The sequence below is a fragment of the Scatophagus argus genome, chromosome 1 (assembly GCF_020382885.2).
Source record: "Scatophagus argus isolate fScaArg1 chromosome 1, fScaArg1.pri, whole genome shotgun sequence".
NCBI classification, from domain to species: domain Eukaryota; kingdom Metazoa; phylum Chordata; class Actinopteri; family Scatophagidae; genus Scatophagus; species Scatophagus argus.
The window spans coordinates 6,821,999-6,837,139 of record NC_058493.1 but is presented as its reverse complement, the minus strand read 5'-3'; the positions used below and the strand labels follow the sequence as shown (position 1 = coordinate 6,837,139).

At 39.7% G+C, this 15,141-nt stretch overlaps 1 protein-coding gene across 1 annotated transcript in view; it reads right to left on the bottom strand.

Moving 5' to 3' along the window:
* The window catches only part of LOC124069654 (AT-rich interactive domain-containing protein 3B-like), a 50,603-nt gene that overhangs the window by 5,468 nt on the left and 29,994 nt on the right, over positions 1-15,141 (bottom strand). The window contains exons 5-6 of the mRNA XM_046409023.1: positions 3,157-3,340; positions 1,350-1,609 (exon numbers count right to left, since the gene is read on the bottom strand). Coding sequence (XP_046264979.1) covers positions 1,350-1,609; positions 3,157-3,340 — 444 coding nt within the window. The remainder of the gene's footprint in view (positions 1-1,349; positions 1,610-3,156; positions 3,341-15,141) is intronic.

The following is a 15,141-nucleotide window of genomic DNA, read 5'->3' as shown; positions in this document are numbered from 1 at the left end:
TAACGTAACTGAAATAAAACCAATCCAATTTATTAAGTTAATATCCCAGTGTGAAACTCCTTCAGAAATCCTTGCAGGTTCCCGGAGTCTCTCTTCAAGAACTACTAATCTAAATAAAAACAAAACAGCTGGTTGTGGGCATGCAAAGCAGTGACACATCTACAGTGTCTAGTCAAATCACGCGCTGTCCTGCACTACCACATAAAATAAGTATAGGTTAAATACGGTGCGTTACACAAGGTAAACTATGGATACTGTCAGGGTCCACAACCGTCACATTCCAGCCAAGTCAAAGTGACATCAGATAAGAGGGAGGGTAATGACAGTTATCAACAAGATCCCACTGATGTGGACTGAAGGCTTCAAAGTTCATAAAGTGTCCACCCAGCGTGGGAACCATGTTATTAATCAGGAGTAAAGCTGAGGGCTCTCAGCAGCCTAAGGCAAAATAGGTTCACACATGACTCTTAAACACCTGGATGGACTACACACACATAGCAAAGCAAACACTCACAAAGTCATTTAAAAACACTAAGTGAACACACACAGAGTGATGGTGGGATACAGTGAAGGGAAGGAAAGTGACTTTATGTGAGAATCTAAAACACGGATAACAGCACAGACTCCCAACTTTCCTACTTTCCTGCATGCACACATATTCTCACACTGATTCAGATCTATCTGACAAAAGAAGGAGAAGGTTGTCGGATGAATACAATTTTGGTCTGTAGGACTGTGTACTGTCTTTTAAATGTTTTGTGGGAAAGCTGGTCCTGAAAATAGCCTCCAAAAATCAAATCTATATCGATATCTGTGTCTATTCATGACTGTGACCAGATGTAGTTTTTGTAAATTGTGACAGAGGGCAGTGTGTCACTAAAAATACTACCATAACTACCACAAGTCTCAGTACATCCATAACTGGAACACTCCAGTTCAATCCAACCAGTATAGAGAGGCCACATTCTCTGAAGTAAACATTTACCCACTTTAATATACCCACCATCGAGCAAGAGAAGGGTTTCTGAGCATACCTGCTCATTTTTTCCGGCAACGCCCTTCTTTCTTACACACACTACATATTGGAAGCTGCCTGTTTACTTGCAAGCAGGCTTGTTTAAAAAGTTAACTTCCACATGCTGTAAACTTACTTTTCCCAAATTTCCATTTGTGGAGTTAATTTAAGTCTGTTTATTTTATATAATACTGAGGGACATAAGAAATGTCTGAGTAATGAAGTACTTTAAATTAATACTTCAAATGAAAACACACTAAAAACACAAAGTGAGTTTTGCACATAAAGGTCCATAGTTGTCTCATTATGGTCTTGGCATCTGTATGGTTCCTACCTTTCTTCAGAGAGGGTCCTGGTGAGGCCTGCAGGCCATTGAGGGCTCCTGATGTCCCTGCCCCAAGAGCGGAAAGGTGCATCTTGGGAGGTGAGAGGATATGGGGAGCTGTGCTGGGAGAAGGAGAGAAGCGGAATAGGCTGCTGCTGTAGCTTGGACGACGACCTTCACGTCGGTTGCTATCGATGGCAGCCTGAAGCTCACCCGGGGAGCTGAGGCCTTTCCTCTCACACTCATATGGGTACAGGTATTTCATGTACCTTAAGAAGAAAAAATATACACAAAACAATACATCACATAACCACAGAAACATTCACATTGCATTTATTAGCCTTGTATTTTCAATACAACTTAATCCAGCTCTAATGAGTACAAAAAACATTAACTGCAGCCAGTTCTATTTGAAAGTCAGAAAGTCTTATTAATATCTGAGCCTGAAAACTGTTACACACTGTTGCACAGTAGTATAGTAATATAGTTCCAATCCAAAAACAGTAATCTCTGCCTTCAAAATGTTTTTTATTGGCTACAATAACATTCAAAATACATTCAAAGTGGGAAACCAGAGAATGTCTTCACATGTTATGCAGTAAACCTGTAAAACCTGGCTTTGCAGTCAGCCAACATGTGAACAAAGTTCTTGCAAAGTCAGTTGAATTTTTGAACCAAGGTGGACTTAATTTAAGTGAATCAGTGATTCAAGATGCCATTTCCTGATGATATTTAGCTTTTTGTCAGAGCATTTTGACTGAAGTTGCTGCGAGATGACAGGGTTCATAGCTAAATTTTTAATTTCTTAAGGTGCAAATATGACAACATTTTACACATAGTCTACCATTTAGCTGTATAAATGCAGTTTAGTCTGTGTTTGGATCGAATTTTAGATAAAAGAAAATACTGCTGTGTAGCATGGTGTTTGATTTTATCCCCAACACTACGGCCAAAAGGAATCTGCCACTGTCTGCAGTTCTTCAAGCACATTAACAGAGATAAACTCTGTTTGACAATCGGTTACAAGAAAACATATATGTACATAAGTGTATATATACATATGTACACTTAGATGACATAACAGGGACTCTACAAGTATGCACAGTCACAGCTCTGGTGTTGTTTCCATCTCAGAAGAAAATACAGTGCTGTGCATGCTGATGGCATGATGCATAAAGGATCAATAAGAAGCTAAGAGCATTGTCCATTAGACAGAGCCAGCAGAGCAATGCTACACAACATTAAAAATACATAAAGGTTCATTATGGCACCCTGCTAGTGGACAGGATGGAGAGGTGTTACACCGACTGAAGGATTTCCATCAAGGGGTGGCAGAGTTTTAGTCGAGGCTCAGAGTATAAGCTGTCAGTCAAACCCCACCTTAGTGATTGTGAACTCTGACCCAAATCGTGTCAATAAATCTATGGGAATCAATGGGCTCTATGTGTGATGTAATGGACGAAGGGATTTAACGTGAAGAGGGAAGGTGGCTTAGAGGAGGAAACCAACTTGCATGTGTATAAACACATAGGCACAAGTTAATATTGACATCTGAACTCACAAACATACCCACCCTGCCAAACACACACACACACACACACACACACACACTTATAGCATAAGGAAGGTGCTTGTTTCCCGCTGAGAAATTGCACACATGAGGTTCTTTATTTAGTTTCAGTAAACTAAATCAGAGTTTAGGTAATATTAACATCAAACAGACTGGATCTGTGGTTGTAAACAGTTGATTTATAGGTATGAAAGCCAATGCTATAAATTTTGCTGATAGTTTTGTGACACAGACACAAAGACTTACTGTGTGCGCAAGGTGAAAGCTGCACTGGTGATGGAGGTAGGCAGGTTGAGCCCCTTTGTGATTTCTCTCCAGATCTTCTTGTTGATAACCTCCACTAGGCCTCCCTTCTCTGTCACCAGCTTGTACAGCATGTACAGATCCAGGACCTGCTTGGCCATGATGGGGATACGATTGACTGGGGTTCCTACGGAGGAGAGATAAACCATAAAACAGATCAATACGATACAAATCTTACATCTGAATTGGATCAGCTTAGTGACGCACAATGGATGCTTTGTGGTGAATGAATTTGCTTCGAAGTGCATTTTTAACATGGACAATCCCAATGAGAATGGAAGCCATAATGCTGACAATTCCTCTTGTGTGCATCTCTGTCGAGACATAATGGCACCTAACAGAAAATAAATGATTCAAGCTGCTACAGTGAAAATGACAACACAGGATTAATTCTACATTATGCATTTATTTGCTCACCAATCAATGCTGAAAGCCAGCATAATATTGTGACTTCTAGTTACTGATCTAAGTGCTGCCATTCTACTGCTAAGGCAAGGTGGCAGGCTTGTTGCCTGCTTGCTTGTTAAATTTGGCTTGAAAACATATTAGCCCAGTTAAGGCAATCTGGCTTGACCTGGAAAAGGGGATTCGCAAACAACACAAAGCAAAGCGGCTCTAGACTTTTGATACAGATGCATTAATCTTGTCAACAGCTTATCTGCAGTGAAGCTTGCAGGGAGCATGTGGGGCAGAGGAGTGGTGTAGACAGCAAGGAAGGAGGAGGGGGACGTTCACAGTTTGCAACAGAATCAAAAAGTGCAATGTGCGACAGTGTAAGCATGAGCGGGAGGAGGGGACTGAGGATTGTGACGACCTGCTAATCCACGGGTAGCGGTGGGTGGGGGGCTCCTGGATAGGCAGTATAATGAAGCTTATTTAGAGGATTGTACTAAGTAAATCCACACCCCTCTGCTGTTGGTGCTGCCAGGCCCAGTGCAGGGAAGTCGTACAGATTTACCCTCAAAGCTAATGCCAACCAATCCTTCAGCCCCTCCGCAGGCTGCTCTTAACCTGGAATCAGACTCATTAATGACTTTGTAAAATAGCAGCGTGATCAGGCCATGAAGATTAGCCCTGATTTATTTTCTTAAGTTAGCAACGTGTCTTAGAGCCATGTGCAAGGGGCTGAAGTGTACACAAGGAGCAACATCAAGTGATCAGATCAAGAAGGTGTGGCAGCACCGCCAGGACACTATGGCTTTGACCCTTTAAGTACACTGATTAATACTAGTTGTAACAGCGATGGGGTAAAAACTAAAGCTCTCTCTACTGTTGTGTGCACTGAAAATCTCTTTTAAAGTTTTCTTAGAAGCATTGCTGATTTCCGGAGGACAAAGCAGAATCTGTGTTCTGTGTCCAATGGGAGAGTGATAACCTGTTCATATACATGTTATTATATATACATGTTATTATTATATTAAATAATACAGTGGTTCTGTATGCAGGGTTGGAAAGGTGATGAGGTTGCGACATCCAACAATCAGTGTTTACCACCACAGTTTCCTCATTCCACATGTTGCAACACTACAATAATGGGATGTGAGTATAGTTAATATATATGTGTATATATAGAACACACACAAAAAAAAGATGATTCGAGGTGCTTCCAGTACTGAAAAATAACATGATTTGATTAAATTAAACTACTGGTGCATCTATTGAAATTTTAAAATTCAAACAACACAATACAATCCTCCAAAAAGACCTGTAAGAGTTTCTCTCACCCTGTAAAATGAAAGTAACATCAGCACCACAGCATACTGTACATGGTTAACATTGTTAAAACTAGAGAATATGCTGTTCTGAGAAAACAGCCATCTTATCTCCAGAGCCAATTAACAATTAGCAAAACAAGAGGGTCTTTGCCAAGATGTCAGCTTCCTTAAGCAATCATTTGGATAAGCTATATACAGATGAGAAAAACAAGTATTTAACTCTAATGTAATAAATACATTATAAATACACAATGTATGTAATATACTGACTGTAACCATAGACTTTCTTCCAAATCGCTAAACAGTGGCAATATTTCCAGAACACACAGCTGATCAAAGCACCAGGAATGCTTTGCTGCCAGCGCCTCGTCAGTTATTTAATTCAATGTTGGACATCAATCCTGCATCAAACAATTAGTACAACTAGAGGGGTCAGAGATCAGCCGGGGGTTATCGATGTGTGAATTAAACTGCAGGTCAGCAGGAAGCCATGTTTTCATACAGGCTCAGGCAGGAACAATGAGAGCACAACAAATGACACACAACAGCACTGGCCCCAGAGTGACAGGCCAGCAGTTAGTTCAGCTTTAATTCACGCCTATGCTTTTATTCACACCTTTATCAGTATCTGCTGTCAGATCAGATTTAGCTTTCGATATATGTTCACAAGGAACTATTTTTAGAGCACATAACCACATTAAATCAGCCAAAAAAGGCAGACAAAGTTCAGACGGGAGAGCAGAGAGTATATGAAAGTAAACCACATAGCTATCTATACATCTTAGGTGAACCTTTGAAACCTAAAACAGCATTAATTAGTCATCAGTTGACATCCATCAGGTTTCATATTTCAACACAGCTCATATGAAAGCACTGGAAACGCACCTTTGATAATAACGTAATTGACCAAAAAACACATTAGCAACACTTGGCCAGAGAGTTCCCTAATTTAAGAGAATCAACGTGCCGCCTGCCTTTGGTGTCCAACATCTGTTCTGTTTCCAACCCTGGAGACATTTAGTTCTAACAGGCTTAATTAGACCAGTCCAACACATCCCTTTTGATCACAGCAACCAAAGTCACCTTAATGTCCACCATATACTGCTGTTATATTAGAAACATCACAGTCAGTAACAATACCTTACATGTCATGGCATCAGGCCATGCCAGCCTAAGTAAGAAAGTCTTGGGCATTTCATCTCTCTCTAAAGCTCTGATTTGTCCACTAGGCTGCTCTTAGCCAATCTGTAATTGGCTGCAGGCTTCACCTCCCATCATCCTTTGCCCTGGACTGATTTTCCCCCAGGGACAGGGCCATCAGGAGCCTAGTGATTAATGGCACCAGGGGTCAGAGGTCACTCTGGTGGGAAGTACTGTGGCCGAGGGCCCCTGAACCACTCCCTAAGTCTTTCCTCCAACTTCTACAGTGAACACAAGAGCCACACGGCTAGACTTAAAATGATAAGGGAAAAAGACAGAGAGTCAGACAGAGGAGGAGAAAAGAGTTTGAAAAGTATAGGCCTTTCAGGGATAACGCATTTGTACAGTTGAAATGTGGCAATAGCTGATATTTAGTTCAGATAATCTATATAATTGATAGATTTCATGCCTTTGATGAGTTCCCTGTTATAAATGATCTATTATTACTATTTTTTTTTAATTTTGATTTACACCATAGGACACACAACAGAATGATAAATAAAACACATTCTTACAAACTCAATTATACAGTAAAGTATGTAATCAAGTCAAAAGCTTTTTTAGTTGTCTTTTTAGCCTCACATCCAGCTTTCTATCAATGTGAGAACAAAAAAAGTACAAGGTCATTTTATCTGACCCCTGACCTATTTTTAGTAGGAAACAGCTGTTCACATTAAAGGGCCTCTGTAATAAATCAATCGGCTGTCCCTGACGCCAGTAGAGGTAAATTACATATCGCTGACTTCACATGATGGGCATTTTTTAAATAATTAAGTGACAGAACAACAGCCTTGCAGCGGACAACACACAGGAAATGAATTTTTTACAGAATGAGCATTTGCTGGTGTGAGGTTTCACTACCAAGTAGAAAGAGAGGTATGGAGAGCAGGAGAAAAGGAAACACGACATCATCTCATGTTCTTTGGTTGCTTTAATTCAATTTAAAGATTATTCTTTAGGATTATCTTACTTTTTTGAAAAGAATGACATGAATGCTGGTGAAGGGGAATAGAAGAAGAAAATGATGAGCAGAGATAAAAGACAAAGTGTGAGAAGAGAGAGAGAGAGAGTTTTTCCTTAATTTAGAAGGGCAGGAAGAAAAAAATGGATGGAAGGAAAGAAAAAAAGGAAGGGGGAGGTGTAGTAGCCAGCCAGCTGGGGAAAGACTGGATTACTGCTGTAAGGAAGGTGTCAGCCAACACAAACAGCCCCTGGCCTCCTCCTAACGTCTGAGTCCTTTCAGAGCACTCGCACCTTCCTACTAACTACCATGTCTACACACCAGATTAGACCAGGGATACAGTCTCATTCTCTGCACCGTTTGCCCAATTCCCCAGTTTACCTTGAATACCTTCATTTTGCTTAAGAAACCTTGATGCCAAAGAAAATGAATTATTCGAAGTTATGAACTGCATGCAATCATTCACAGCTCCAGTTTATGTATCCCTACTTAAACACACAATTTGAGGTTTCTCCTGCCAGATGTCTTTTAATAAAAACAAAAGATGTGAGTAATATGGGATCATGGGAGACGATTGTTAAACAGTTGCCATTGCTGATGAAAATCTATCTGACATGACTCAGGCAGAAATGTTCCTGAGTGTGGTAATGTTGTAAACTTTACTTCAGGTAAGGTTTAATCACATTTGCTGACTGTGCCTTTTTCCTGGAAGTTATAGCGACAAGTGACCGAATGAAAAAAGGGTCGAGTTGTTTTTATATATTTTAATGCAGAAATACCACACATATATTTGATATGATCTAGTGTTGGAGCTGTTTATGTGTACATGCTCCACCATTAATATACTTATAATATACTATTTATGTAATAATAATAATAATAATAACAATGATAAGACCCTATGTATATTATCACAATTTTAGTGCAACATTCTTTTAGAGAAAATGATTAATATAGAATACACCTAAATGATTTGTTCGTAGCCAGTTATAGGTGGTATCTATACAAAAGAGTACGAACCCTTCATTAACACAGGACAAAGCCACATTGATAGGACAGACAAGTGTCTGGACCCCACATGCTAGGAGTTTACTTTATGAAGGGCCGCCCCTGACTGTTTAGTTTATATGTACGTATGTCGTGGCAGCATATCGTCAGGACCCTGCTGTAAGCTGGGGCATGTTTGTTTTATTTTTAATGCATGGCCAGGGACATAAAAGGTAAAAAAGTCTTGAGTGCATGGAATTTACTATCTTTAGTACAGGCAGAGCCACCACTTGCATGACGGGCCAATTCATATCAAGTGTTAAGATATGTACCCTCCACATAAGGGAAGTTAAATGTAACGTTACACTACAGATACTGATAGCTATTCTAAGCATGAAGCTAAAGCCACAGCTGGTAGAGACACACACACAGAGATAGAAGAGCAGGACAGTAGTCCAATAAAGTCTATAATACAGTATGCCGGTTGATATGCTATATAGTGTTGGCTGCACAGGTTTCATTCCTGTCAGGTCAATAGTGTAATTAATGTGAAATGACAGAGGGATACGGGCAAAGACACAAACTAAGGCAAAGAGGCAAGAAAGAAAAGAGAAAGAAACAACGACTTATGTTCTGCTAACAGTAGTTACCCAAGATGACACAGAACACAAAAAGAAAGGAAAACTGAGCTTTTTCCTTGGCCTATGAGTTTAAAACATCTATCCATTTTCTATACTGCTTATCCGTCAGGGTCGTGGAGGGGCTGGAGCCTATCCCAGCTGACTACGGGAGAGAGGCAGGGTACACCCTGGACTTGTCACCAGTCAATCGCAGGGCCTTTAAAATATACAGAAAATAATTAATAAAGAAAACCTACAGAATGAACAACATTCAGCCTTGTAAAGAAACATCCATCTGCAGAAACAAAACACAATGTGCTACAACATTATTAAGTGACACAATAGCATCTTTCAGCTATACCAACAGTACAATAAAAATATGGAAGGAAAATAGAAGCAAAGCAGCTTACTGTTCATTCTCAGCTGTGCAATTAAACGAGAAGGCGCTGAACATGTCAGATCAGCTCAAAAGTATGTTAACTAAGTCTGACAAACACAACAGGAAAGTGCATTATTCTAGGAAGATCAAATGCCACTTGAACCTTCTCTTTTGTCTCTTCCTCACATTTTTCCTTCTGCCTCAATAAAAAGAACAAATACTAAAGGGGTAAAAAAAAAAAAAAAGCAAACATTCAATGATGAATAAGCCACTTGAATGTATATTTACTCGAGAAACAGTGAGAGTAGCTTCTTAGTAAGAATTATTACAGTGAGCAGGCAGCCAGTATATTAAGGAGCTGTCTTCTGTGCACTGTCAGCTGCGTCAGCCAGTGGTGTTAAACATCACAAACCTGGCGAGGCTCCAAACAACAGCCAGAAGCTGTAAATCTCACTGGGTGCTGTTCACACCCAGGGGAAGCTATCAGACTACAAATAATGACACTATTAGAACTTAAATTACACGATTAGAAGTTTTTCAAGTGAAATAAATCTCTGCATTTACAGTCCCGATAAGGTTTTAATCTTTTGACAGTTTATGCCAATAAAGCATCTTTAAACTGAATAAACTGAGTCGAACATAAAGAATGAGAGAAAGAAAGAAAGAGAGAAACGTGACTCCTTCTCCACGGGTCATAAAGATGGGTCACCTGGTGAAATAGAGGGGGAGGGGGATTGAAAAGGTTGGATGGCGCGAAAAGTGAGATGGCCACTCCAACTGTAACCCAAGTCTCCTGGATCCCCAGAGACCCGGCAGATCAACTGACTAGACCCCAATCAACACCGACTGATATGGAGCTGACAGAGAGATAGATGAATGGACAGTTGGATGAATGAAGGGAAGGACGTCTGATGTCCCCTATGCAACATGATTGTTCAGTGTGACTATTGTTTCGGTTTTTTAAGGATGTCAGTAAAAGAGAAAGAGAGAGGACATCTGACTTGCATGCACAAAACATTTTGATTTCTGATATGCTTTCTCAGAATGTCTTTTCAGCCCAGATTAATGGAGAAAAGACTCTCCACCCACTTAAAATAATGCAAGCAGTACAGGTTGTTTCAGGTCATGAAATGCTTCCATTTTTTGACAGAAATTCATAGAAGTTATGGATATAATTAAATAAATGAATAGACATTGATTGGAAGGTATTATTGGAAGTAATCTGATAGCTCTCTGCTACACATCTCTCCTACACAGGTGAAATTTAGACCCCTCTGCTCTGTTTTGTTCTTGACAGTAAGGAAAAATTATTATGTTTATTTTGTATATGTGTGTTGATGCACCCAACCATTAGTGCTTCGGGCTATTTCTCCTTGTCACAGATCTGGTTACTCCACTCAGCAGCAACATTTGAAAATAACCAACAACTCTCTGGGAATGTTTGTCGTCCAATAACGCCCAGCTGACCAGTGAAACTGAGCACATGGCTGATGAATTTGCAATGTATTAGCCAGAGGCGAGTGCTTTGAGTGAGTTACTGGGGCCAGTATTCTGCACAATTACTCTTTGATTAATGAATCAGATACTGAATGCAATTTATACTTTTTTCACTGTCATAGCAAAACCTGTTTACATGAATTTTAGCAACATTTAGGTCAAATTTTGTCAGTACTTACCAGCTGTATATAACAATAATTCTTAGAAATACAATGAATCAAATACCATAAGGGGTAGAAAATACATGGTTGGATTAAGCTACTAAAAATAATCTGCATTTTTGCTAAAATCAGATGAGCTTTCAAGCTAGTGCGTCCATCAGTGTTTGCTACAGGTCTAATGGTGTAGACTGCGACAATGCAAACAAAGACTCGTCAGCCTCATGCAGCACAATCCACTGTTGCACTCGGGAGTTTAGAGACAATAGTTGACAACAGCATACGGAAAACATTCAGTAGGCAAAAGAAACGCACACATACGACATATTGACCTTTAGAAAGTGTGTTTTTCTAATAAGGCCATGTCTGTGGTACTATAGGCAGAACGCCTCCACTCAAAGTACAGCAGCCACTAAAACCTGTTGCATTGCTCATGCATGAGACATGCATTTAGTGTGTGAACAACATTTTCCACCCAAGTTGCACAATTCAGGTAAAGCTTGAGTATGAGTACGAACATGTTTTCCTCAAGAACTGCCTTCTTTCTTATTTAATTTTTACTTTTTAATACCTTTTACCTACTTTTTTAAATACTTTCTGAACACCAGCAACTGTATGATAAAAACACCTTCATATTGTGGGATATTAACAAAATATGAAAATATGTGCACAAAGAAGTTTTCCATAGGCTGTGCTGCAGACATAATTTGATTGCTCAGTTCATCTTTGAGAATTTAAATAGATAAATAGATAGATAGATATACTTTATTGATACCAGGCTGGGAAATTGCATTGCAGCAGCAGCAATACACAAGCTAAACAAAATGTTAAAAATAGCAAAATAAAAAGTGGCATATATAAAATATATATACAAGGCAATATAAAAAGTATATATACAACAGTAAACAGTGTAATGTAGTGCAAAATAAAGTAGAGGTAGAGTATAAGGTGCCAGTAGAATGTAAGGTGAGTGAGTAAAACATATAAAGTGCGTAGTGACTGTATGTTATGACCAGACTTCCTACATCCTTCATTATCTCACCCCTCCATCTGGAGTAGATCTCCTCTACATGTGTGAACTGATTTTAAAAACCTGTGGTCAAGGCATCTTTTGGCAAAATTGAATTTATGAACAAGCTTTAGATACAAGGGCAAGTAGCAGGTGACAGCTAAAGGAGATTTGCGGTGTGTGGCTGTTTGAGGAGGGGGAGGTACAATCTTTGCTGACACATACAATGGTGGTAAACACTGATGATACAGACCTGTATTATGACTTATAGTCAATTAGAAGCAAGTTAATACAAGTTATTTTCTATTCACAAGTTCCACTACTCTAGAACAAACATGAAACTGTAAAAGTATGCAGTCAGCTAAATTCTGACATGTTTTATTAACATTGAGTATTGCTACCAAAATTGGTTTGCTGTGTAAACATGTGATCTACTTCTTAAAATTGTTAAAGCTAATGTTAAACACTAAATACTAAACCCACAATAAGAAAAGGTATTCCAACAGGGCATATCAGCTCATGTCTGTTTGCGTCACACTTTAAAACTTAAGCTTGGTCTACAGTGGATGACCTCTGCTCTATATTTACATCCCACTGGAAGATCAAGTAAGGGAACCTTGTAAACAGTCATCTGTGATCTTTGTAGAAATGTCAAGAATGTATATGTCACAGCAACATTGCAATGGTATGTTGCACACATAATAGAGGGAGGTGCTCTGGCAACAATTGCTAATTCCTGTGATAAAACTGCAGAGGTTAGGAGCTAATCTTTTTTCACCCGAGTAGCTTGAAACTCAACTAGAACAAATCTGAGAGAAAAAACAAGGGCAAGAGCGATACTTTGAATGAATTAAAATAATAAGAAACCTTTAATAGACCATGGATAAAAAAAAGGAAGAGTGCAACTATGAAAAAGATATAAGTAGAAGTAAAAATTCAACATTAGAAAGCACACTATATCTTTAGGGGGAATGAGGTTATCTGTGGCCATCACTTAACAGTTCACTGGTCAGCCTGGATATTGCTGGCTTAAAGTGGGTGGCAGTGATGTCTTCACTGGCAGGTGCAATATTGAGGGTCTCCTTCTCCCTTCTAGCCAGCTTTATAACAGCTAACTCCTTCAATCAATGAACACCCAGATTGACAGATAAAGCCATCAGCTGATGAGCCCCATTTGGGGCCCAGCACCACTGATCAATATGGAAGACATCAGCTGCTATAAGCAGAGGAGAAAGAGGGATATCGTGAAAGGAGCGAAGTGATTGTGGGGGGTTGTGTACTCATGTTGGAAATCTTCCCTCCCATCAATGCTAATTACTTTTGGCTTTTAGAATCCATGACAGCAAGTCATATATCTATCTTAGAGGGATTCTGCTGATGATCCTAGAGCAGAGTGACTTCAAATAAGATTAACAGCAGAATTTGCATCAAAATACCTTTTTGGTGAAAAAAAGCAGACTGACAATTACTGTATTTAAAAACACTTAATAGTTCTTAAGGTCTTACAAGTCTGGATGTTTTTCATAGGTTTTTATGAACCCCAAATTACACAACAGATTGAAATGTCAGGACAGGGATCACACAGTGACATGCAAAGTCAAGGTTTAAGACTAGTTGCCAAAGAACTGCTAGCACCCTCATCTATCATAACCTGCTAACTGACCACTACCTTTATCGAATCGTGTATCACCAACAACAAACCAAAACGCATCACCTAATGGGCCACCAGCAAAGAAGCAACAACATCAGGCTGTGTGCTTCATGTCCATTTCTTCCCTCAAATCAAGCATCTTGTTTTCCATTAAGCCCCTTTGCACTCAGATCTGTTACTGTGTGGCTTATGCAACACCGCTGCAGAGCTGCACTGGAAATGAGCTCAGGGCTATTGTACTGGTGTAGGGCTCCTTTGGGGGCTGTAATGTATTTCATGCCATCCATCTCAAGGGTGTGGAGGCCAGGAAGCATTGGTTTAAGAGCACACACAGGACACAGATGGAGAAGCAAGACATGCAGATATCCAGAGATAACAGAGGTTTGGGAAATTTGTTGATCACAGGAGAGCTTCATGTGGGAACAGCTTAACAAAGCCCTCACATAACATCTTTTTAGAGTGGAAGACAGGTAAATATTTCATATGAAAGGTGTAAGTGCTTTTATACGCATACATAATTTTGGCATACAAAAAACTGCCAAAAATATATCCTCATTACTCATTATTTCTGTCTGTTTTCTATCCAAAGGTTTTATTCATTAAACTAACTAAATTATTTAAAGTTCAGTGTCTCTTTAATCGGTTACCTTTCCCCCGCCAAACACTTAATCCCTGTTTATCTTTGAAAGTTTATATATCACAAAAATATTTTGGGGAAAGGATGCATACCGCTTCAGTTGTTTTTTGGTGCTATTTACTATACCCTCTTGGTAAAACAGCCCCCCTTCACAGTTTTTTTATACAAACATAATAGTATTTGAGAGGCACATTTGTTTTTTTCAAGGTACTTGAAAATATATTCCACTAAAGACAAAACAAGATGCATGGGTGAATTGAGCAGCCAGTGTTATTTTTACCCTGACCAATGACCCCGCAGAGAAGCATGAATCTGCTTGAGGTCTGCACTCGTCATCTTCCCTGCTCATTTACTTATGAGCTTGGTGATTAAGAATCTCCCATCTCTGCAGATTAGAGACTCAAATCCCTGTGCAGTATGGTCGTAATTAAAGATGGACAGCACGGTGGCAATCCAGGGCTGTGGAAGTCTGGCTAAATGACAGAGGAAATAACAGAGAGCCAGCACAGATTGGGGGTTGGGATGAAGAGACAGAGAGAGGAAGAGACACAAAGAGTAGTCTTGGTTGGTGAGAAACAAACAAAAATAAAAACTCAAAAGATTTTAATCTAACAGCTCCCAACACACCCCTCACACAAAATATCAGGAAAACTACTATTTCCTTTTGTTTTGACGGAAGAGAAGAGCAAAACCACCGCTGATGTTCCCCCAAGACTGGGCTGTAATTTGCCAGCCAACGGGTGGAGTGTACCAAAGGCAAAGAAACTCAGTCTTCAAATAGGTCAACACTGTAACCACACAATCTTTGATCACAAATTCAGAAGTGGATGTGTCCAGTAGGAACAGCTTTGTCTCATCTTTTGGTGTAATGATTAGAACGCAGTGGTTGGAATCTGTATATCATTTGGATCCCCACCCTTTCCTGAGAGTAGGAACCCTGGTCTTTTAGAACGTTTGCTTGATTATCTTTCTGTCTGGTCGGTGAGGTTGAAAGAGGTGAGACATGAAAGAGCATGGCCTTGTTTCTCCACAAGCTGACCGATGCCTCCTTTAACCTCCCCTCTGTCACCCTGGCACCCTGTCTCCTACTGTGGTTTCCATGTCTGCCCTCTTC